At 41.4% G+C, this 24,676-nt stretch overlaps 1 protein-coding gene across 2 annotated transcripts in view; it reads left to right on the top strand.

Annotated features, from left to right (window-relative positions):
* The window catches only part of ATF6 (activating transcription factor 6), an 84,120-nt gene that overhangs the window by 33,910 nt on the left and 25,534 nt on the right, over positions 1 to 24,676 (top strand). The window contains exon 14 of one of the 2 annotated variants that reach the window (XM_075097178.1): positions 1,025 to 1,136. In XM_075097178.1, coding sequence (XP_074953279.1) covers positions 1,025 to 1,136 — 112 coding nt within the window. Of the gene's footprint in view, positions 1 to 1,021; positions 1,137 to 24,676 lie in introns of both variants that reach the window. The other variant, XM_075097177.1, reaches the window with a different exon arrangement.

The raw sequence follows: 24,676 nt of genomic DNA, 5'->3' as shown, positions 1-24,676 counted from the left end.
GCGTAGTTATGTATATTTTAGAAACATACCAAAATAATCTCAGTCAGCCATGATAGTTTAAAATCTGGGTCAGCAGAAGATGGCTTGGAAGGGATAGCCTGATCAATGTTTTTGCCACAAATACTGCAAACAGACAGTATGCTATTAAAGTGGGAAAGAATTAAAATGACTGGTTGAAGGTCCAGCTAATGATTTGTGTAAGTACAGCTTTCCAATTTGATGAAATATGTTTTTTTTGAATGGGATTGGGGAAGTATGCATGATAGTGATGTATGCTGGGAATTTCTCACCTTTCCAAGATAAACAGTGGATAAGTACCACGACTGTATGACTTCCAGTGTTTTTGCTTAGAATAGTTTAGGCAGAGTGTCTTTTCCTCATGTCTGGTATATGTGAGACAAGAATTGTGAAAAATTATGTGTATATCTTATTTTTGCTCCACTGTCTAAATTGAAAACCAAGAGCAAATCTTTCAGTTGACCAAATTGATGCCAAAAAGATAGTGGATGAGAGAGAAGGTGGGGTTGTCACTTGACAGCAAATTAAAAGCTCTGTGTTTAACTTTGCATTTCTTTCAGTCTGAGTGTTTGGGTCCTTAGCAGTAAAAAGAAGTAAAAATGTATTAAATGTTTTGGGTTTTTTTTATTTCAGAATAACATTTCATTCTAAAATTTGCTAAAAACTATTTCCAGAAGTCATCACAGTTTTTCAGACACGTTAGGTTGACTTGAAACTATTTTTTTCCTGATGAGCTAGCAAGCCATCAAAATTTTTGCCAGCCTCAAAAGCATGAATAAAATCAAGCCTGGAAAAGTTTCCTGCAGCAGGACCTCTAAAGCACCTTGAACTTTCAAAAACTACCCAGTAGTTTCACTGTCTTCACTTGTGTTTAATGTTCCTCATGCTTCTCTCAATGGGTGAAAAGCTGCTGTTCTTTTGAAAAGCAGGTCTTTAAAGTCGTTGTCTCACTGAAGTTAACTTTCTTGTCTAAAATAATTACCTTCCCCCTTCTTTATCTTAGCAGGAACTCAGGGAATGAGCTGCAAGTGTATTATGCCTCTCCAAGGAGCTATCAAGATTTTTTTGAAGCTATTCACAGAAGGGAAGATACGTTCTACGTGGTGTCATTTCGCAGAGTGAGTGTAGTATTTGTTCAATACTGGCCTTTTATGTGTATCCAGAGGACTGTTTCTAACACTGTCTTTCCTTGTAATACAGAAGATGACCTAGTCAAGGTTGAAGCTAAATTTGTTTCTTCATAAGTGATGCTTCTGTATATCCGTTACAGTAATATGACCAGATTGTGGTCTTTGCAAAATATGTCCATCACAGTTAGAATGGAAAAAAGGGCTTGGCCGTAAAAATTGTAGTGCCACAGCAAGAGAGCAAAAAATTGTATGAACACTGTGGTTAACTCTTACACATGGTAGCAGTCCAGTAATCGGGATAGTTAACTGAATATTTATTTAATAGGTGTATAAACCTTTTGTGCTTCTGGGTATGGGAATAAATGTACCCTGTGCTCAAATTATTTCTGCTACCTTAACATAGTATTATTTTATCTTCCCCTCATAACACTTGCATTTGCAGTTTTATATGTTGCATATTGCAGCTGCACAGGACCACGTGCAGCAGCACAATTTTCCTGCTGTTTTGTGACTTGTAAGTTGAGACAGATGAGCAATTCTGCTGTGCTGCAGCTTTGTGCTTGTGCTACAGCTTTGTCAGGCACATCCTCACATCTGCAGCACAGTTAGTGACAGTAAAAGCTGTTTTAACATGGAATTCCAGGTGTTCGAAGGCAATTTCTGTACTGCAAGCCTAAACAGTGTTGAAGCCAGGACAGCTGTAGTTGTGAGAAGCTGCTTGGGTTCTGATGATGGAAATGATCAAGGCAAACAGTGATTGAAACACCAACTGGGGGTTGGGAGAGTTCATTCCCTCCCTTTTGCAGAGGTCTTGATGACTCCTTAGACATGTCTATAATGCATATTTTACCTGGCCTGAACCTGGGGTCTTGGCTTGCTAAGCCTCCATCCTTGCTGTTTTGTAGTTGTGATATTAGATTAGAATTGTTAAATGCATCTCACTTTCCTAGCCATGGCTTTCCTAGGATCCTGTAACTCTTCATTTGATTCCTCATTATAGGAGTATCCTGAGAGGGGTCCCAAGGTGGGGGGGACTGTTGCCACTGCACAAGCTGATCCTGTTAGAGCATACAAATGAGCATAACTAGTTTTAGCAGTTTCTGTGTTGGCATAATTATACCAATCTATAGATGCCATACATACATAGGTAATACACGCCTGGTCTACGGTAACTTTCTTAATCTGTGAGATAAGTGTCTTTAGGAAAGGTTCAGGCAAATAAAAGTAGTGGTGTTCTTGTTAGGATTCAAGTTTTATGCTGAGTAGAAATATGAGGTTAGTTTCCAGTCTTGGGATTACTGGGTTGTGTCACAAGGCTGGAATTTTGTTATTAAACGCTTGGCATGTTCTGCTGTTCTTTCAGCTAGCAACACAAATATAACCGACACCAGGCTCTGCATATCCTGAGGATGAGTAGAAGAGAGTGGAGACTTGATTATAAAGCTTTTCTGGAAACTCAGAACAAAAAGCAGAATAGTATTTGTCTAGTTCTTCACTTTCGGCCATTGCTGTAGTCCACCTGAACGCATATACGGGTACATAGGTTCCGTTTACGCTGTTGGATTAATGACCTGGAATTTGAAGGCTCTCATTTCGACTTCCAGAGCTGTCCTTGGAAACAGAGTGTGTCTTGTGCCATGGAATCCCTACAGCTTGGCTCTGCCCTATTGCAAGAAGAGGTGTGGGGACTTTTTAAAACCATCTATGAAGTTTATTTGGTAGCAAAGCTGTTGGCATTTCTGTTTTATGAATGAAATGTCCTCAAATCGAAGGCAGTTTTATGCATTACCTTTTATTATTTTAACAGGGCAAACCTGATCTAGCGACAAGCTCTGCCCCCAGGCACTTTTAAATTACTTGCTTGGATTCTTTTGTGAGTGCAGAAGAAAGGACTCCTGCAGGGCCAGAGGGGTGCCATCAGCAGGGCCTCAGCCAGGGAGGTGCCCTTTCACCTCTCCTGAGCACTGCTGCCTTCATGTTCTTTGGACCACAATTCCCTTTTCACTGATGATTAGGAGCTGAGAGAGGGGAACTGATTTCCTCCTCACTGTTCCAGGACAGCTCACTCGTGTTGCTTACTGGCTTGTACAAGGTAGAAGGCAAGGCCTGGAGACGATTGGTTTTGTTCTCCTCTCTGGCTGTTTGCCATGCAGACGCTCCCAAGCAGTTAATAAGCTGTTAACAGCCATAAACAAAAGAACAGGAATCATCCAGTTAAGAGTCCCAGGGATTGAATGGTTCTGGTATTGGGGATGGTCCTGCTCCGAATGGGAGGTGGGACTATGGATCTCCAGAGATCCCTCCCACCTGATGTCTCTGGGATCCTCTGTCCACATGCTTTCTGCTGTGTGCAGTGTCATGTAACGCAGCACCTCTCCTGGGTGCATGTGCTGAAATGCAACATGTTTTTTGTGTGTTTTCTGCAAGTTCTCACTTGCACTAGAGGACCTGTGCCCTGAGTTCCTTGGATTTTCTAGAAAATGGAATTTGCTGGAGCTGCTCATGCCACTCATATAGTCGGTCTCATCCAGGGCTCTGAAGGTGCAAGGCTGCGGAACAAAGCTCACATGCACTGAGTTATCCTCTGGTGATGCTTGGTACCTGTAAGACTGAATTTCTCATGTTCTCTTCAACTTTGTTTTCTTTCCTTGCCTTGGAAGGCTTGTATGTCTGCGTATTTACAATTGGAGTTTGATTTTTTTCTTTTTTTAAGCAGGAGAGAGGAAAATAAAGTAGTATTTGGATCAGCTGAGTCCATACAAGAAGCAGGGCTTTCACTCTGGGAGTCTAGAGAAATTAATTTTCTGTTATTGCCAGGGGAATCTGTAATGTCATTTTTAAACAAGAAGAAATATGTAGCTGACAGTGAGTAAAGAATTCTTGAACTGAGGCAGTGTTGTCTCCCAGATCTGCCAGGCCTCAGCAGCCAACATCCCTCATAGGCAGGGAACATCACCATTTATTTCTTGAGAGGTTAACTTGTAAATTTTGTTTTTTCTTGCTGCTTAACTTTTAGGAAGCCATTGTTCTCAGTGTTCATTTAGTACTGCAGAAACTGACATGTGGCAATGTAACAATATATGCATTCCCTCTAGTATATATTCACACCTGGGACCTCTGCTGTCCCCAAATGCTCCAGGACTCAGAGCTATGTCTTTGCAGCCTGCCTCTGAGTTGGGCTGTTTTGGGTTGGTTTTGGGAACATGGTCAGAGCTGAGAGGTCTGTGCAGTGGGTACCGAGCACAAGCTGCTGTACTTCTGTGAAAAGGGTACAGTAGTTTAAGCTCTCCAGTAGTTTAAGCACACTGTAGTCTCCAGTTGGCATTGAACCTTCCTCCCATTTCTCCCAAGTTTGAGAGGCAGAATTCAGAGTCTGTTGCTCTGCCAACACCTTTGATTTCTGCCCTTTAGCATTTCTGCTACCAAGTCTGCTTGATCTGTTCTAAAACCCCAGTGGAGCATGGCTGCAAAATTCAAGCTAGTTGATATAACGTGCTCTGTCAGCAGGGAGATAGGCACCTGGCTGCTGCTCTAGTTCTGTAAGTCTGGCGCTAAAACAGTTCTCTCTGAGAGCTCACATCTGGTTTGCCATGGAGTATTCAGACCTTGAGATTGTTTCTAGAATTACTTGAATAACTAGCTTAATTTGAAAGGTAATTAAGTAACTCACTGGAGAAAACAAATCCGTTCCAATTTACTTTGGCCTGTAAATGCTGCTCCAGATCGTTCCACTCTTGTGTGGGTAGGATCAGAGTCCCCACAACTTGCAGTGATTAAGCAGGATATATCCCCATCCTAGAAGATTCTGTCAGTGACGCTTTGATGTGATGACATACATCTCTGCCGGCTTATTAAGGACAGTGACATTTTTTAGGGAAAGAATGTAATTACTGTTCTTAAGGAAAGCATGGTTTAAAGTTTGATTAGCTTGGGAAATTTAGAAGGCCACTAGCATTTCCTCTCACTACTTTCTCCATTTGTTTCAAAGCACAGATGTCTCCTGGTATCAAAGTTTGCCAATTACATTTAATGCAGCATGCGTACAATATCTTACAGTATATTGCAGTAAAAAAAAATACATTAAAAGATGATTCTGCTTATTATTTGTTAGAGCAAGAGTGGTGTTGGCCCTATGGAAATCAATAGCAAAGCCTTTATCAACTTCAATAGGACTAGAATTTCACTTTGTAAATTTCTGCTTCAGTGCTGTGGCACTTAAACCATAGATTATTATGGATGTGGATTTCTGGTCCTACAAGCCAACATCTGCAACAAGCATCCAGGGATTTCTCATTTCTGCAAACAAATTTTCATTGAAGTGATTAAGCCAAATCAGAACTTTTCTTCTGTCTTTGTGTGCCCAATGTGCTAGGAATAAAAATATCTAAGTTGTGTTTTGCTTTTGTTGGTAATAAGCCTGTGCTGTGTTCCTTGTATTTGAGATGATATATTACTTTCAGGCAGCAAAAGACTAGAATGCTTGGCTTTGACATTCTTGTGTAGCAGTAGTTTACTGTGCTGCACACACAATTCTGGCAATAGTTTGAATTTATTCAGAGAGCACGACTGAGGCAGGTTCCAGTTCACTGCACTCTTGATGCCATCTGCATCCTGCAGGCAAAACTGCATTATAAGTCAGCTTCAGGTGATGTTTCATAGCCAGAAAATCAGTCCTAATGTATACTTCTCTCCTATTCTGTTACACTTGACAGTGGGTGGTTTTTACTGAACATGAAGTTTGCTGCTGTTGACTTTCTATGTGGATTTCCCTGGGCTGGGATGTGTAATTTGGTCTTCCCATCAGATAAAATGCTATTAGACTCACATAATCCTGCTGCTCCTAAAGACGCGGTAGCTAATTTAAATGTTTTAATATACAGGGTTTGCAACTGCTGCAAGTTAACATGCAGATTTTCAAAAGACTTTACAAACTTCCCTTTCTCCTTGAGTAACCTGACCTTTGCTATTAAGAGGAAAAAATTACTTTATCCCAGGATCCTAGGATCTTAAGATTTTGTTCTATATTGTATACAGATGCTGAGAATAATTGAGGGTAAGGATATAGAATCCATGATAAACTTGCTGCCCTTTTCAAAGCAGATGTCATCCTTTAGCCTGTCCTCTCTGTGAGGCCAACCCTTGCCTTCCTGGGAAAATTTCAGAAAGCAAACAATGTGTGTGATTGTGCTTCATCATGCCCCAAAGCTCAGTGAGCCAGCTTCTGTCAAATTATGGGTGCATTTGACTTTCAAATTTGAAAATTCATTATGAAAATCTGCTGTTTCCATCTTAAGTGTCACTAGTGAAAATGAAGTCTAGTTTGCTGCATTCTTTGTTACAAATTCCCTCTTTTCTGGCTAAACTGTGGATTCTCTCCATGTCAGAGAGAACTTTCTCCTCCCAAAGCCCTGGTGCCCCTATGAAAACAGTGAAGCAAGTTTCTTTTTGGTCTTTTTGAACTGTCATCCTTCCTGGTGTGGTATATTTCTGGTAGGTGAGGAGCAGGGAGAGCTGTCTGTCAAAGGGGCTGGGGGGTGGTGGGGAGAAGGGTTCTCTGTGATCTTCTGGATAGTCAGCTGAGGAAGATGTTGCTTTTGGTAGAATCTTAGAACTTAGTCTAAAAACCTCCAGAGAGAAATTTAATAATCTAAAATTAAGTCTAAAAATGTATGTTGGTTTATAGAGCACAAATGGCCTTACCTCAGTCGTGGGATTATCAAAGTACATGCATATAAGAACAACACAGTTCCAAGTCTAAGTAACAGGAAGCTCAAAAGAAGGTTTTTTAGGTTTGCAGCTAAAGGCCAGCAATTCTTTAAAAAGCATTTCTATCAACACCTTGTAGTATTTTCCAGCAAAACCTCTGCTTCGTTATTTCTCACTCTCGTTACTGTGCGATGCCTAGAAGTTGTGTTCCTGTATGAGAACATACTTTCAAGAGTGAAGCAGCAAAAGGCTGTGCGTGTGCTGTGGAGAGCAGGCAGGCTGAGCAGAGAAGGAAGAGAAAGAGCCAGGCAATGAGACACCTTAGATCTGTAGTGAGTGGAAGCCAAAGAGGAGCAGCCAGCAAGTACCAGCTGCAGCGCAGCCGCTTCTGGGCAGCAGCTGTTTGGCTCAGCCAGATGCAAACAGCGGTTAGGAGAGACCGGAACAAGAATGCAAAACGAGTTTCTGAGAAGGGAGGTAATGCCTGTCACATCAAGTGGGGTTTTGTTTCGTTTGGAAATGTGTGTTCTGTTCCTAGCTCTTCTAGACATTTTGGAAGCCAAGTCTTAGTCGTTCTGATTTTTATCTCCTTGGGTCCCTTTGAACCTCACTGTCCTCCAAATAAAATTGGGAATGAATGTGCTGTTGAGGACAGATGTATAAGCAGAGACAGAAAAGTCAGTCGAATATGTCTGGCATGGAGCAAAAGATTCTCTTGAGTTTTATGTGTATAGTCTTGATTCATTTGTCTTCTGTATGGTGGCTGGAGCTTCATGAATCATATTAATGCCATCACTGAGCTTCTTTCAGCCTTATATGTCCCATGCCTAACTAATACTTTGTTATTTTTAAACTAGTATTTGGAAAGACAACATACACTGTAGATAATTACAGTGAAAATAAAACATACTGCAAAAAATGTCTCCAAAACCCAAACTGGTTGCAGACAGACGTGACCAGTAATAGTATATGCTTATTTAAAATGTGCTGCATGGTTAACACACAAAGAGTTGTGGGCAAGAAATAGAGGAAGATTGTTGGTTTTGGAAAACCTCTGTAAAAGACCCACTGCTTATGAAATTGGTGTGGACATAGGCTAGCAAAGTGTAATTGGGAAGTGTGGGAGGAAGATGTGATTATAAAGTGGGAATTGTCTCAGGAAAGGAAGTGATAAGAGTATCTCAATTATTAAGAATAGAGAACAAACAATTGCTGGCAACAAAGTGAGCAGGGACACAAGTTTATTCACAAAATATGTGGATAATGTGCATTCAGTTAGAGCAGGCAGTGGAAATACAGCTCTGAAGAGGTTCCTTTCCTTCAGGAAATAACTGAAGTTTAATAATGCATTAATAATAGTTTAATAATGCCAGACAATAATGCTTTTTTCTTTAGTAATAGCATGGCATTCACTGAAGAAAATTTGGCCCAGATTATTCTGAACAGTTCCCAGAAGGGAGTGATAGGTTCTTGCTTATGATCTGTAGCAGGATTTAATTATGGAATCGGTGCTGACCAAGCCCTAACTGTATAAAGACATAAATGATACCTTCAACTCTGGAGCTGCAGTCGCTGGTAAGGCATTGACTTCTGTGTGGTAGGAATGAGCTTCTGTATGAAAAAATTACCTTCATGATATTTCATTTGCCTTGAATGATAGTATATGCAGAGAGCACTTTGCAATACCCATGCTTATTTTTCTTAATTGGACTTCACACTTTCACAGCTTCAGGCTACTGATTTTTTCTATTCATTTTCAGTTTTTATATCTAACAGCCCTAGACAGAGTCTTTATAAAAGTAAAATGTGCAGAATTGAGATGTTCTTGATTTCATTAAGTAGTGTGTATGTGTACCATAGAAATCCTACCTTTTTAGTGAATGTTAATAATTATGGTACTACATTTGAGAATGTAATTTAAAATCTTAGGCACACTTTTAGAGTTAGTTCTGGTCAGATGAAGTTATTTGCTTCCAGTTTGAATTAATCCTTTTGCCAGGTTTTTAGCTGGACAGGACACAAAGCTTATTTTATGAAGTAAGAGCCCAGGTGCTATTATGAGTGTGTAGAGATTATCATCACCTCCCACTGGACCAAACAGAACATTTGTGGCTTCCAGGTTTTATTTTTAAATCACTTACACTCCTAGGACAAGAAGTGTGATAAAATTAACTGTACATTTTCATCTTTAATCTAGTTTTGAAACTCGTAACTGGCTTTAAAACTGAGTGGAACGTCAAACTTTTCTTCTTCTGGGATTCATGGTTGCTTGTGGCCTGTCTACCAGGATGGCTAATGGAAAGGCAGGGTAGTAGCTGCAGAAATTCACTTGCTTCTCATAAAGGGCTAAGACATGTTAGGAGACTCTCTGACACCTAAATCTTATTTCTATGAATCCTAGGAAGCAGTAGGGCCTTTTCCACAGAACGTAGTTGTTTGTTCTTCAGTATGTTTTATTACAGTATCAGGATGGGTCTGTTGCTGGAATATATGCTCTATGGCTAAACACTCTTTTAGAGAGTCCTGTATAGGTGTGTTCTACCTGTGTCCATAGCAGCTTGTCACCACTTAATTTGCTTAAAATATACTTTCATACTAATTCCCAGTGGGGTAGACTTTTTTTTCTGATAGTTAAAGGAGAGGAATGGGTCTGAGAATGACATCATTTTGCTTCATGCATGGTGTGGCTTGCTTCTCACCATGTAGTTGGATAAACTCCAGTTCTGCCAGCACAGTTGATGGAAACTGTCTGGCTTTGGGTCGGTGATTCAGAATTTGGAATATCTTGGGCTAAGCTGAGAGATCTTTCATGCTGGAATCCACTGATCAGGAAATCCTCTTTGTGTTTTGATTGCAAATGTTAAAACGTGTCTGTGAATAATTCTGGCACTATGAAATACTTCTCATCAAGAGAAGGCAACGCTATGTGGGAGAGGCATGTGCACAACTTGAACAGCATGTGCACCACGAGAGTCCTAGGTAGAAATGGCCTATATGTTAAGTCCCGTGGATCCCTGCCCTTGGAGTTTGGTTAGCGAAGCTCCACTAAGCATTGTTTCATAAGTGATTATTATTGTTCCTTGGTTTTGTGACTATCCAAAATAAGGTTTGAAGTGTTAGCCGCCTCAAGGAAAGGTGATACCCGATATGAGGAAAACAATCTAAGCTGTGCTCAGACTGAGAGCTCGCTCTGTGCGAGGAAGGTACACAGGCTGCCTTCTCTTGATCTAAGTCCAGCCAGGCTCCTGTGTATCAAACAAAACTCTCCTCTGAGGCTCTAAAAGTACACATTCCCAAGCTGTTCCTCATTGATGGTTCCTTCCCTGAAGCCTTGGCCAGTGATGAGGTTTCCGGGTTGAGTCACTTGTTAGTGTCTGGGAGGCCCTTGTTTAATATTCTTTCCAGGAAACCCACACAGAGCTCTCCTCCCTTCTAAGAACAGTCCTGAGTGCTTGGACCTGGAATTTTTCACCCAGATCAGGAACTCAGCAGGTAATCACAGAGCAGGTGACTAATGGAAAACAAGGTTTCAAAGGAACCGTTTTGCTGTTTCAGGTAGTCTGGGGCCAGCATCTCCAGAAGGGTATCTCCTTGACATCAGGGAAATACACTGTAGGTTTCTCGTTGCTGTTGCTAAACCATCTGTTTGGTATTTGCTTGCCAGCTGTAACTTTCCAGCATGCAACCAAGGTGCCGCATACGATCTAGGGAAGAAGTTTCCTAACTTCTCAAGTTCAGTTTCTGAAGTGCCAACATAGAGAAATATGTACAAAAATGAAACAGGACATAAACGTGCTGTCATTTGAAGAAAAAGGACAGATGCAGCAGTTTCCTTGGTGCAAATTTTTGACAAAAGCAGTTAATTATGGCACTAGGAGAATAAGAGAAAGTGTAAAGAACTACATCTACGGAAGCAGAAGGGAACTCTCTAGCTTCAGGCTGAATACAGTAGTGATACTACAAATGTTAAAAAAGGAGCGTTAAGCCAGCTGGGTAAACTGTTGCAATGTCATGACAGGATATTTCCGTTTCAGTGTAGAGTCGGTTAGTGTCAGTTTGGTATGGCTGTCCAGGATCAGCCATACTCCAGCGTGTGCAGTAAAAGGATGTAGCAAATGCGTGTAAAAAATGTGAGTGTACTTCAGTCTCATTATCTTGCACATGGTGTCTGTAAACAGGAGATTATGACTGCAGACCTTGTGAGGGAGCCCAATGTCCTGTATGTTCTCAAATAATTAGCATTTAATTCCCTGCAGCACTCCTGTTCCTCCTTTGCTCTCCTGGCAGCTATAACCATCACTGTCCATTATCTTCCTGCATGTGGATCAAAACTGACAGCCCGTATGACTTGTATAGTCTCTCCAAATCTCAATAGTTGATTTAAGAATTTACCTGTCACTTCCGGTAACTTAATTCCCATAGGAAATAGTGGCCTAAGAACAAGGCTGGTCTGGATTAAAGCAAGGAAAATAAACCCACAACCCTGTACCTTGGCTATGGCATCTTTTGTCTGATTCTGTTACAAATCACCTTTACCTGCTTGCAGTGCTTTTTCTGTTTGAAAACGTCCTGACAAAGCCTTGATGAAGCTGCTTTGGCTTGTATGAAATTACAGTATTGAATCTGACCCATCAAACGATGTGTTGCTGTGCTCCTTGTTTGCGTTTCCCTCCCAGTAATGGCATGTGTAGTTGTTATAGGGCTGTGTGCACTTTTGCTATGCTTATAAACAGATTTCTGTGTGAACAGAGGGAGAGAGGGAAATGATCTGCAGCTCAGGGACTGCCTGGAGTTCACATTGCCTTTGTGGAGGTCAAGGGTAGCTCTGCAGAGCCAGGGGAGGTTCAGAGGGCAAGAGGGGAATGGCAGTGAAAGGGAGTACATCCACCAGGGTGAAGTAGCCTCAGTCTTTTGCTCTTCTGTATACCCTCATGTTGAAGGCCTGATTAGGTATTTTCACTGATCAGCTGGGGTGATAGAAAGAATAGAGACTACACATATTAAATTGGTTAATGACAAGCTCAGTGGTCCTCCAGCTGTGTTGGAGGAGAGGATTAGGAGTTAGAGCCTTCAGGGTTCTCATTACCTCTCTAATATTTTGCAGAAGTTGTGGTGAGTCTAAGATGTTCAATCTTCTTGTGTAGAATTAAAAGCACTACAGTAGTAAGAAAAAGAGGGGAGGGTTCATATGAGAGTATAGTTCAGATGATTTAAAAAGTGTCCATGCAATCGATGTTATCCAATTCGTGAGATCAGTTATTTTGCCGTAGTATTTGTAGCTTCAGTGTCTAAGAGTACACTGAGGTACTTGTCTAAAAACCTTCATGCATCATTCTTCATACCTTTAGAATTCCAGTAGAGCCTTTCTTTGACCTGAAAGTTACCTGTATTTTGCAATAGTTAGAAAAGCTGGAAACTCCAGTGGCTTGGTGAAACATTGTCAAAGGGATATTTATTTTTTAAGACCCACATTTATGAAAGCACAGCATCTGTGGTTCTCTGATATGTTTGCATCATACTTTGTAGGATATTGGCAGGAAATGTTGAAATTCGCTTGAGACTCTGTTTCACAAGCAAAATGTACATAATTAGAATACTTGAAGGCAAAAGCATTTATTGTAGTTCTAGATATTTAAGTTGGTGGCACATGTCAAGTGAGATGTGCACAGGTAAAGGCAGAGAAGTGCACCCATTCGTTTCTGTTTGGTATCACTGACACCATCTCCCTGTACACCAGAGTTTCTAAATAATCCTTAATGAAAAGGATTTTGTAAAAATCCACTAACAGTCTTGTGCAGTATTGCCATTTTGTTTTCACTTGCTAACAGTTACATTCAAACTGTGAATTCACAAAATCATAGGAGTGTTTGCTGGAGGGACATCTCCAGGTCTCTAGTCTGAAGTGGGACTGTTGTCAGCATTAGATCAGATCAGCTGCGGCTTGGCCCAGGCAAGTCTTGGGACCCGCCAAGGTTAGGGAGACCTCCCACCTATGTGATGAAGTATCACAGGACTGCACTGTCTGGCAGGGGAAGAATCTGAATGTCCCAAACCACTACACGTGGCTGTAGCACCCTGGTGTGTAACGCAGCACTATGGAGTTTGGCTCCATCGCCTCTGTAACTCCCTTCAGGTAGTTGTAGGTTGCTCCTATATTGGCTAATTGGCCCCTCATCTCCTCTTCAGCAGGCTGAACCAGCCCAGCTCCCTTCATCTCTCTTCACAGACCACGTGTCCCAGGCCCTGACCATCCTGATAGCCTCTGCCGGCCCCTCTCCAGGTTCCCCACATCCATCTGCCTGAAAGAAGAGGAGGGGACCCAAAATTTTACATGGTATTCCAGTTATGGTCTCACCAATGCTGAACAGAAGGTGACAAAACTTTCCTCAGTCCCCTGGCCACACTCCCCAAATTTGGCTTAGGTTTGCTTCATTTGCAGCGTTCCTCTAATACTTCCATTTTTCTTCCTTAGCTTCTTTGCATCTGGGTTTTTTTCTTAAATCATTTCACAGACTGCTGTTGCTCCTTTAAGGACTATCAAGCACCACAAATTCTCAAGCACTACGCAAGGCTGCTTCTTCACTTAACAGAGGCAGAAAAGCCCTTCTCAATTGTTCCCACCTATCCCAAACACCTACCATTGCATGCACTGAATTTCCTTCCGGAGGTGCCTCTCTCCTGCAGATTCTAAAGGGAGCCTAGACAAGTCTGTCAGGCAGCTAAAGCTGGAAAAAATTAATCTCACCCTAAGTGGGGAGATGAAAGGCTTCTATTTGCTCAAGCCATTATGTTTTAAATGTGGTTGAGAGTTGGCAAGTACTGATAGAAGAAAACATATTGCTCTCCAGGAAGAGAGACAGGCCCAGCCTGAAAGCTATAGCCGGATGTGTCTTTTGAGTAGCGTGCAAGCAAGTCTCTCTCTACATTTTTATCTTCCCGAAGCTGACCTTTCACTCTCTTTAATCTAATCTGGTGCCTGTGATCTTACTAATTCAATTCCTGTGGCAGGCAGGCAGTTACTTATATGCACATCCACGAGATGGACAAGGAGTGTGATGTTCCTGCACTAGTTTACACTCCTGTTTATCCTTTACCAGTCAGGCTTCAGACCAGGATCCAAGTAAACTATTGTTGTCACAAGAAAAAGCTTTTTCTAAGGAAACTCTCATTTTGGTCATGAAAAGCGCATAGTGCTTAGCCTCCATCACAGTTCTGTAAGTTTTGATGGCTTGTATGAGTTCCCACAGCACCGTAGTGAAAAAACAAATGCTGTGCTCTCACACTGTTCAAAATTGGATATTTTATTTTCTTCCCTAGCTACATGAGCAGCTTCCAGGATTTTTTTAGGGTAAAGACCGGTGAGCCAATTAAACAGTTTACCACCACCAGAAAGGAGAGTTCCTGTTGTCAGTGTTGCTTTGGTTGTGCATGCTCTTGTCAGATCTGTCCTTGAGCCATTTTATTGTATTGGCAGAAAAACAGCCTGAAGAGTTCAGGGTACTCACAGGAGAGCCTAGCGATTGCCAGAGGTAGGCATGGAGTGTGAGGTCTGAGGGAAGGAGAAGGAACCCTCCTGTTTCTGGTGGCCATGGAGGTCAGATTGCTCAGCCAACTGTAGGATATGCCCAGCGATTCTGAAGTACACTTTTGTAAGGTAGGTCAGGGGTGATTAAGGAAGGATCCTCAACATCAGGCGTTCAAGATCCTTTTTGCCACCAAGGCACTTATTTATGCCTTTTAAGACCATTTTCCATCAGGTTATGTTCTTGTTTTGGTTTGAGGTTTTCTTTTTTGGGAATAAAATGTTAAATGTTTATTTTTCCCCTTATAAAATGAAACTTGGTTTTAGAACTTATTTACGCCTTCCTCAGCAACACTAGAAATTCAAACAGAGCAGGCGCTTGGCAGCAGAACTGGACCTAAGAATGAGAATTAAAAGTGAAACTTAGCTACAAATGTGAAGAGGAGGAAGCTCATCAGGCTGGGGGATATACGAGTTAAGCAAACCAACAGGCAAGAAAATGGAAGGAAACTTCATCTTCATGCTCTCTTGTTTTAACTGAGATTATTAGTAACAGAGATGACAACTTCTTTAACATTATTGTATTGAATATCTCAATTTAGAAGAAACTATGAATAGTTGATGAATCCTTAGCCATGCAGATGTCCTGGGATCTGCAGAATGAGGAACATCTTTCCAACAAGCATCTGTAATGCAGTACACATTGCACAGATTAAAAAGCTGTCGTGAAATTTGGATTCAACCCACTGCATCTTGGTATTAAAACCTTGTTGTCTCTGAACCGACATTTTGGGGAAAACAAAAGGCAGCTTGGATTTGGAGCACCAGCCCTGGCCTGAGTGTGCCAGACCACCATCCAGCCATCATTGGCCTAGGAACTTTGCCTGTCCCTGCTGCCAAGATGTACAGAGACCCACCCAAGTCTGAGCTGAAGTCATCGCTGAGCTTTGGGTAAATCTAGGGGATTCAAGCAAAAATGCAGTCTCGCAGCTGACTGAGAAGAGTGTTTGTTTCCTTGTTATCTGGTTGTGTTTCTGTATCTCTCATGCTGCCTTATTTTTGTGGTTTTGACAGTGGCATTTGCATTGTGGGAAATTATGTAAAGGCACACTTTTATTCAGCTTCGGCAGAATGTGGAAGGAGGGGGAAACCATTTTCTGTAGTGAAATCAGAGGAGGGAAAATGATAGATCAGTAGAGAAGGAAGAGCGCCCATTTCTTTAGGTTCCTCAGAGAGATGCTCTTAAAGCCTCACCCAGCAGATGCTGACTATGCAAATGAGACCTAAAACTTTAAAACCAGGTCAAAGGCAGTTTACTGAAAGTACTGCCTGTATTTATAAAACACCTTTCTGCCTGTAATCTAAAACATTGTTTCTTGCCACTGCTGGGAGGCGATACCTCCATCTCAGTGAAGAGGAATTACCCTCGGGGAAGTTAAAAGGTATGTTCAGGTACCTTGAGTGTATGAAGTTGAAGGATGGGGGGCAGGAGGAGGCCTCTGGCGACTTACTTCATGGTCAGTTGCTTTTTCCAGAAAGTTGAGGGATAACAAGTATTTCTAACAGAGACTTTCCAGTCCTTCTGATGTATGTCTGTGTAGCTGATTCAACTGCCATAATTAGGAAAGATGTTTTGCTGCTAATTTCCTGTACATCTGTGGCTGTCTCAGAAGCAGCATCTCTCTAGCTGCAGATTAGAATCAGGCTGCCGCTCTCTGCTCTTGGGCAGTCAAGGGCAAACAGGCACAAGCTGCGGCTGTCCCAGCAGGGAAAATAGAGAGGAGCGCCCTCTGCTACGGGGTTTTGTTTTCACTGTTGACTGGAACCTTCAACAGAGCAGAAGTTTAATCTGCAGAACTGGGATAATTTTTAGATAACTTTAATTGCATCTATTTAACAATTATTTTAGCCTAGAGTTTAATTCAGACTATTACTTTATTCTCTCCTGTCATTAGACTTGAAAGCTATTCCTGGTTTTTGCCACTCACTGCTTTCACTTTTTTCGTCTCCTCCTCCATATGCATTACCTTCCCCAGTGAAATATATTGCCAGTAAGTTAGTGACAATAATGGATCACCGTATGGATCAGGAAGAGGGAAAAAGTCACAGTGACTGTGAGATGTAAGTTGTTGTTGGCCAAATGTAATTTCATTCCCTGAAACCAGATTTGAATCCAGTACCTGATATCCTGGATGCAAAGGACACGTATGTTCTTTTTGCAGACACTAGAATATTTTTTAAGATAAATGCCGTGCTAGGTGTCAAGCTCAAGAATGCACCTGCTCACGTTCAGTATTTGGGCTAATGAACAGTTTGGTCTTTTTGTACAATATGACAGACCGGGTGCATGCTTTTTGGAATAATTAGTAGCTTCTATAAAATGGAGTTTTGCAGTCTGGCAGTACTTTTATCCAAAACTTTAAATGTATATTCACCAGTGCACCAGTAATAAATATAATGGTTCTTTTCATGAGAACATCATTTGGATCCATTTTCTAAAGGTTGCCCTTCAGACTGAACCCCGCACCTGTGTTCAAATTCTGGCTGTTTGGCTTTTGGCTGAGTCGTCCAAGGTGATGGGTTCGCCTGCAGGTGATCCGCTCCTTGCCTTGCAGCTGTCTTACATAGTGTGGAGATTCAGTGGGAGATTTAAATAAACTATTTCTGTTGCTGCAGAAGGCAAAAAGACAGTAATTTCAAACCAGAGTTGGATCTTGTGCCATGTGTTGTAGGATTGAACACACTGTGATCAAGTTAATTGCCTTGATTTAAAAAGGTTAAAGTGTAAACTCTATTTGAGAGTTGTTTCTGGTTAGGATTTTAAAGTTCTCTCGCATTCCTTACTACCTGATTATGTGGGCAGTTTTACTCTGTAAGAAAGGATGCTTTCTTTTGCTTTGAAAGGAAATAGTTTTGTCAAAAGAGGGTTCAGTCACAGGCTGTGCAGCCTTTCATGAACTTCTGTAGCTATTCCTAAACATTTCTCGTGTGTATGCAGCCCTGATTGCTGTCAACATCTTTCTCATACGGTCTCTTCATGAGTGGCCTGCAAGTTAGTGAGACAGGGAAAGGGTAAGGTCAAAGCATAATCTTGTCACACCCTTGCAATTTTGAGACAAGGTCCATATGGATTCTAGAAATGGCGGTTAGAAAAGCCCTCTGGTCCAACCTTCTGTGTGAAGGAAGGACACTGCGTGAAGTTGGCTGTGGCATTGTCAAGTGGGCTCTGAAGACCTCTAAGGATGGAGATCTCACCACAAAGTGAGATCAAAGAACTTCGCTGTTCTTTGAAATCAGTCAGAAGAGGAAGCAGAGCACAGCCTCATTAGCAAATGGATTTTGAACTGCAGTGGTATGTTGATCCAGCATTTGGAAAAAGCCTGACATAAATTTCTTTTTACCCATCCAGCTTCTGTTTCGTGGGCAATCTGATCTAGAGAGAAATAAGGGTTTACAGTCTAGTCCATCTCATGATACTGGATCCAAGAGGCATGCCCATGAAACCACGTCATTTTTGTTCATTGGTTGGCTCTCTGCTTATGTTGCAGGGCTGCAAAGGCAGAACAGCAGAAGAAAGGTGTTAGTAATAACATTTCCCACTCCAGTCTGTGTTGTGTGTGCTCTTTTGGGGCAGAGTCTCCAGTTGGGCAGTAATTCTGGGAATCCAGAATTTGTCTTACGTAGAAGACCTGAGGTCTTGCTAGCAAATATAGAAACTTTGGGTTAACGTTTTTTCTCTTTTGCTGAGAAGCAAAGAATCTGGATTATATCCTTTTTGGTTTTCCTGGACCTTATTCACATGCCCTACCTAAATTACATGTTTTTGCAATTACAGATTGCAGTTGCAAAACTAATAGCCTGCAGATGCTATGCAAAAAGCAGAGCTCTGCTGCACTGAATTAGAGAAGGAGGGAAATTTCTTTTTATGGGTAGTAGTAATAAAACAATTAATTCCTTTTGGGTCTTACAACTTTGCAAAATCTACAAAGATAATTGACAGGCTCAACTGGGAGTTACAGATGAACTGCATTTCTCTGCTTATATAGCCCAGAATATACGGGAAGGACAGAAAATGGCAGAGAAACATAATTTTCAAATAAATTGGAGTGAACTTTTTTAATTTTATGATGCTAGTTTGATTGAAAGGGCCTTTAAAAGAAAACCTGATCCTTATCAAACACAATAGGAGGAACTTTTCCACCAGACCAAGCTGGGACTTTTTTTTGTTTTCACAGAAGTGCAGAACTGAGTCAACTATTCATATATACGTCTTCTCTAGTTTATCTTGAAATTCAACTAATTTCCACAAGTAACATACATATAAATTATCAGAATGTTTTCAAGTCCTTAAAAATCTTCCTATACAATTTTAACCAAAACTGTCTACTTAAACATAGAATTCTGTTCTTCACATCCTCTTACTCTGTGTTTAGGAATTTTTTTTTAATCTGCTGCCAAACCAAAATTACATCATAGCAAATGCATGCATTGTTCTTTACTTTCGGGTCTTGCGAAGCAGTCCTGCAGACAAGTTTAATTGGCTGGATTTCTGTCCAGTCTCTGTCCTGTGCCCTCCTTGTTCACGTGGCCTTTCTTTTTCTTTCCTATACAAAGGAAAAAAAAAAGAAACTACAAGGAAGAATACGTTTGTGGTAGAAATAAAGTCCAAATGGAGTGTCTTCACCTCACTCGCCACTGCAATCAGACTGGCCTGATTAACATACATGCATGCAAGCTTCTGTAACTGTTGTCCTGGAGTATTCCCTATTCAAGGGGGGGGGTGGGGGGGGGGGGAGGCTGCTGGTATTTAGTGCCCCTCATTTAGGTTGCGTTGCAAGTCAAAAATGATATTCAGAAAGCTTGGATGGAAATGAGGCAGGTTCATCTTGGGTAATTCCAGAATGAGGGATTTGCAGAGGAGTTGGGAGCTTGAGAATAGCTGGTCATTTTGGAGCTGGTGTCACTGTTAACAGGATGAAGACAGATGTTTCAGTAGGACGGAAGGTTAGTGGGCCTGTCTTCTGGAAGTGTGCTTATTTTCTGATTCCTGAGGGGAGACAGAATTTATTCTCAGAGGCCACTGGGTAGATTCTACTGTTTGACTAATAGATACCTAATTACCAGCATATTCCAGTGTTATCTTAAAGCATAAGTCCTCCTCTTTGGCCTTGAAAGTTGAATAAAGGGATTGTAAAATTGAGTGTAAAAAACCGATGAAAATAGAAAAACTGAATATTATATAATTTTTCCACCTTTGTATGACATCTGCTTTACAGCTGCCTTTGGTGCATCTAAGTAATAACTTTGCGTTATAGTCTGCTGTGTATTAGAAAGTTGTTGTGTTGGTCTTCTCAACTCTTGATGGAATAACGAGGTTCTCTTGCATTTGTATTCTTGCTTTCTCAATTGCAACCATGATCTTCTACCTAGAGGGAACTGAGTGGCATACGAAATGAAAAGAAGGGCAGCAAATTAAGCTAAGAGCACACAGGTTCAAAGCCAGGAAAGGAAGCGATTTATACAATAGAAGTAAACCTGTGGAACTTCTTGCCAAAATGCACTATAGATGCTATAAGTGTACATGTATTCAAGGGAGGACTGGGAAAGTTCATGGACGAGAAATCTATTAATAGCTACTAAATATGTAAAAGTCATGTCTTTGTTAGAAAAACCCTAAAACAGTAACTGAAAATGGTTGGTGGCTGGAAGACAAGTAGGGGAAAGTGTCATATCTGTACACTGCTTGTTTCCATCTTAGCAAGATGAGTTGGCTTTCCTTGGAGTCAGAGGAGACAGCTTCAGCTCTCAGGCAGCAGCAGGAATGCCCAGCCCAGGACAGGCAGGAAGAGGAAATCAGGAACAGCTTCAGCAGCAGGAAAGCTTGGTTTGCCTCAAGTCATTGTGATGCTGGGTCCTCTGCTTTTACACCTGGAGAAACATCTTTGTTCTAAAATAGAATCATATGGTGACTACTGTTCTGTCTTAGATCTTTTGGGAGTCACAAGCTACTAGAGAGATGATCTGAAAAAACGTCTAAGCCCAAGATACTTGCAGTCCATTAAAAAATATAAATTAGGTCACTTTAATTTGGCCTCTGTTTTTTAGGTTCCTTTTGGTCTTTAAGATAACATAACATAAATTCAGTGCAAAAGGAGAAGGGACAAAACAAAGTAGTAATTTTTGCTTTATTTGTGTTTGCTTTCTCCATTCGTGAACTGCAAAGAGGACACAGTTCACAGCAGGCCTCCATATCTTTGGTATTCTCCATAACTTTTTTAGTTCTTAATCCAGCTCTTGTCCTTTGCCACTGGTTCTCCTTTTGCACTGAGAAAATGTTTAGTGCTGACCGCCAAAGCTAAGCCCTGCTTGTAGACATGCTGTAGTGCTGCCATTGAAGGAACGGAGGAAAGTCCTCCAAAGGATCCTTGTGACAGAGTGAATTTTCCACTCCTCTGAGATCTCTGGGATTTTCATAAGGCGCTCTGACTCACAGAGAGGTGCTTTCCAGTTAGTTTAGTTTTGGAGCCCAGGCCATATCACATCTGGCAGTAGCACGGTTGACAGTAAAATACACTAAATACTTCTTCATTAAAAAGTCTCTCATGTGGGAACTAAACTGGATAGCAACTCCCTCTTCTGCAGGGACAGTGACCAGAAAGTGTTCCAGAGTGCAGTTAGGTGTTATTTATAAAAATTTGTCTGGGAATGTCAGAAAGTTGTAACCTTACACTACAGGACATTTTATTGACTGTGGGATTGAGCTATTTCTGGTAAAACACTTAAATAAAAAGCGTATCTCGTCACTTTGTTGCTGTGTGCAAAGTATAGGCTGTAAAAGCCACCTGTGCACAGAAACACTGGGTGTGAACAGAACAGCATTGGTGTGAATAGGAGCAAAAATAAAAGCAGAAGCAGCTCTATTCCCACCATTTTTGGGAGCTTTCTTGTTATGAGACTGTTTGCCCCCCTCCTCAAAATAGGCTTAAACCTTAGAAAAGTAATTAAATTCAATTATTAGGGATTGGGACTTGAATTCTCGATTACAAACTCTCTTCTTTAGTATGCTGCAATATCAAACTGTGTTAATATATGCTAGCTAACCTCAAGTTTAATATATGCAGAACTGGTACTTTCAAATTAAGTTAAATGGTTATTGTTAAACCCAAAGTAGTAAAGCTACTGGGGCCTCGCAGGGCGGGCTCTCAAGAGCCAGTATAGAGAGGCTGAGACCTTGTGAATTTTTATTGCAGGTTTTCTGTGGATTCCTTGCAATCATTATCCCATCTTTCACTCACTCCCATACTCATCTTTGCACATCATGGATTCCCTGCAAGGATGTGTGGTGGGGGGAGTAAATCTAGGTGGATTTATAAGGTCTACCTTTTTTTTAAGAAAAAAAAAAAAAAAGGAAAAAAGACACACCAATATTAAAAATAAGGCAGCTTTGCAGTTCATGGTATAATGAGCAAGTATTGTGGCTATGAGTCACAGTTTGTGTAGAGGTTTTACCTAGTTTCCTCTCTTTTTTCTGCTCTTAAAACTATCCCCATGCTTTTCAGATGTAAGGGTCAGACTGAAATGGTAGGATAGCAGTAGCTTCAGAGGTATCCTCCCCTCTACAGTTACTTCCCTGTTTAACGTCCACTGATAGCGAAAGCAATGTTCCAGGAACTCAGGAACTTCTGGCATTTTGAGATGGACCAGTGCTGTATCCAGTGTGGTGTATCCTCAGGACACCATATGGTTACCATCACCCAACCAAATCAACAGTGAAATTATACAGCCGTTTCCTCTACAAATTTGTAAACTTTTATACACGTCCTCTTTGAACTGCCAGAGAAAACCAGAAACAGATAAGGCAAGACATGATTCACATTTACACCGTGACCTGTGCTATGTGCTTTGCAGTGTCAGGAACTGCTGGGGTAAATGAGAATCAGCCCCTAGGCCATGAGTACATTGCAGTAAGTTCTCTTCCCTGGAGAACAACCTCCTTTTGTGTCCAGAGAGCTGCAGGTGTTCAGCCCTGGCTGTCCTGAGAAAGAAGGTCCCATTTCACAGGTACTGTTTCCCATTTGAGAGTCGCATGACAAAGGCTGAGATGCTGCTCAGTGCAGGTTTGGTAGCCTGTGTAGGAGATCAGGACAGAAATATCACATCTCTGGTGACAGTCAGAAAGCCTGAAGCAGTTATTCTGAAATTTTAAAAAAGTATAAAATCTGTGGTTTATGAAAGAAAAGCTGGCTCATTGGCTCTGTCAGTCCAGGGTTTTAAAAAGTCCAGCTCCTCAGAGAACCTGTACAGGGCAGTCTCTGAAGTTGATTGCAGTTTTTTGGGCCTGTGAAAGCACATTTTTGTTTCACACTCTTTGTACGGCCAAAAGCATACCTCTAAAGAAGCTCCAGTGTCATCTCATTGACCTGAAATCCGTGAAGATGTTCAGAAAAATAGGTTTGAAAGTACGTGGATTTGATGCATGATTTTTTTATGGTCAAAACCCACTTTCTTTCTATCTGCTCCATCTTGAGATCACTAGGTGTGGTTGGATAGTTAATAGATAAGCTTTTAAGCTGTAAGGGTGTGTTGGACACTAGCAAAAGCAGTGCCATTAAAGAAAAATGGTACCCTGGCAGCTTTGGGAAGCAGGGTGTGGGAAGCTCCTCAGCCTGTATCGGCAGTGGTTGTAATGCAGTCCTAGAATCACAGCATGAAGATTCAGGCTGGAAGAGATTGAAGCATGATTCCCTGGGAGAGCTCTTAGTCATAAACAGAGATGAAAAAATGCCCAGCTACAGTGTTTGTTTACTGTAAGAAGTCTTCTGAAGCTGCCTGGACAGAGGACCCTTTGGCATGCCAAGGCGCCTGGCTCTATTTGCCCGCTCTGCCCTGGCAACTGTCTTTGTTGCAATATTCTAGCACATAGCTGGTCTCCAAGGCAATGGTACAGATCAAATCTCATCAAGGCAAATTATGAGAACAGCACATTAAGGTTTTCCTTTGGTATTTTAATCCAGTCTCCATGGAGCTTTTATTCCTGTAAAGTAACAAATGTCACTTGTTTTCAAAAAGATTATCCTTAGTTCATCAGAGATAGAGCTCTTAAAACGAAGAACAGGGCTCACTCGGACATTTTGACGAAGTCTTTGTGAGAAGTGAGATAGGGCCTGTCTTGCAGGAGTGGAGTCATGGCTCCCACATAGATAACATCAGTACTTTGCAGGGTACGTGCTTCAAACCACTGGGAAGGGTCTGAGTCACGGCTTGCCCTTCAATAGCATGATAAACAGTGTTTACAGAGGCAGATGTGCTAAATACACTGTAACAAAGCACATTTAAATCAAGTTACATGAATTATTTTCTAGTAGGAAATTATTTTGCTCAAGACACTGGAAAAGGCTTTTGAAAAATACTTACCTGTTCCGAAGCACAGCAGCTGAGAAGGTAAGAAAAATCTAGGGGAATTGATTTGACAGATAAGTAACCTCAGGGATGGGAGGAAAGACAGCTCATGCTGAGAGTGCAGAGCCTTGGTGTGTTTGGAAATGTGTTCCTTTGTGTCCCATGTCACTCGGGTATCCCTCAAATGCATGTACATCTCTTCTGAACATTCCCCATAGCACTGGTAATATATCCCTCCATCACAGGCATGCTGCAAGGATTAATTCCTTCGTGTTTCTTTCAAGCACACAGAAATGGAGGAGGAGCTCTGCAGATTGCCTATAGCGAGGTGGCATACTGCTCCCCAGGGAGGCGTCTGTTGCTGGGTGCAGTGTTGCTGATGGGATATGCATTGCAAAAGCCAAAACAGGCAATGTTGTAAATTCTAATAATTTAAAAGCCAAGAGTCCAGCTTATGAAAAGATGATAGATTTTTAAAAAATCAAAAAGACCCTTGACTAGCATGTGTTCTCTCTGTTTAATGAAACTTCATGGTGTGCAGTGATGATGTTTTCTTTACATCCTTTAACGATGAGAGTTAGAAACAATTCTTTTTTTTTTTTTAATGAAAGCTAAGATGCCTGCAAGTTTTCATGTGTCTAGGTGGTGGGGACTTTGAGAACCAAACCACATGTCATAAGACTCAGGCTGAACCTGCAGGAGCAGCCAGTTTCGGAATATTCTAGCACAGTGGAACAAGTTTTCCATTGCCAGTTGACTGTGGGGGTTAGAGATACAGGAGTCTCCAAAGCTTAATCCCTGTTAGAGCCCTGACAACACTGGTCTTATGTAAGAAGCCTTAAAATCTTTATTGAAGTTCCATGAGTTGTTGAGTCCAGAATCAGATCAGCAGACACTGAAT

Source organism: Phalacrocorax aristotelis, chromosome 6, assembly GCF_949628215.1.
Source record: "Phalacrocorax aristotelis chromosome 6, bGulAri2.1, whole genome shotgun sequence".
NCBI lineage: Eukaryota > Metazoa > Chordata > Aves > Suliformes > Phalacrocoracidae > Phalacrocorax > Phalacrocorax aristotelis.
This window is presented reverse-complemented; position numbering and strand designations above follow the sequence as displayed.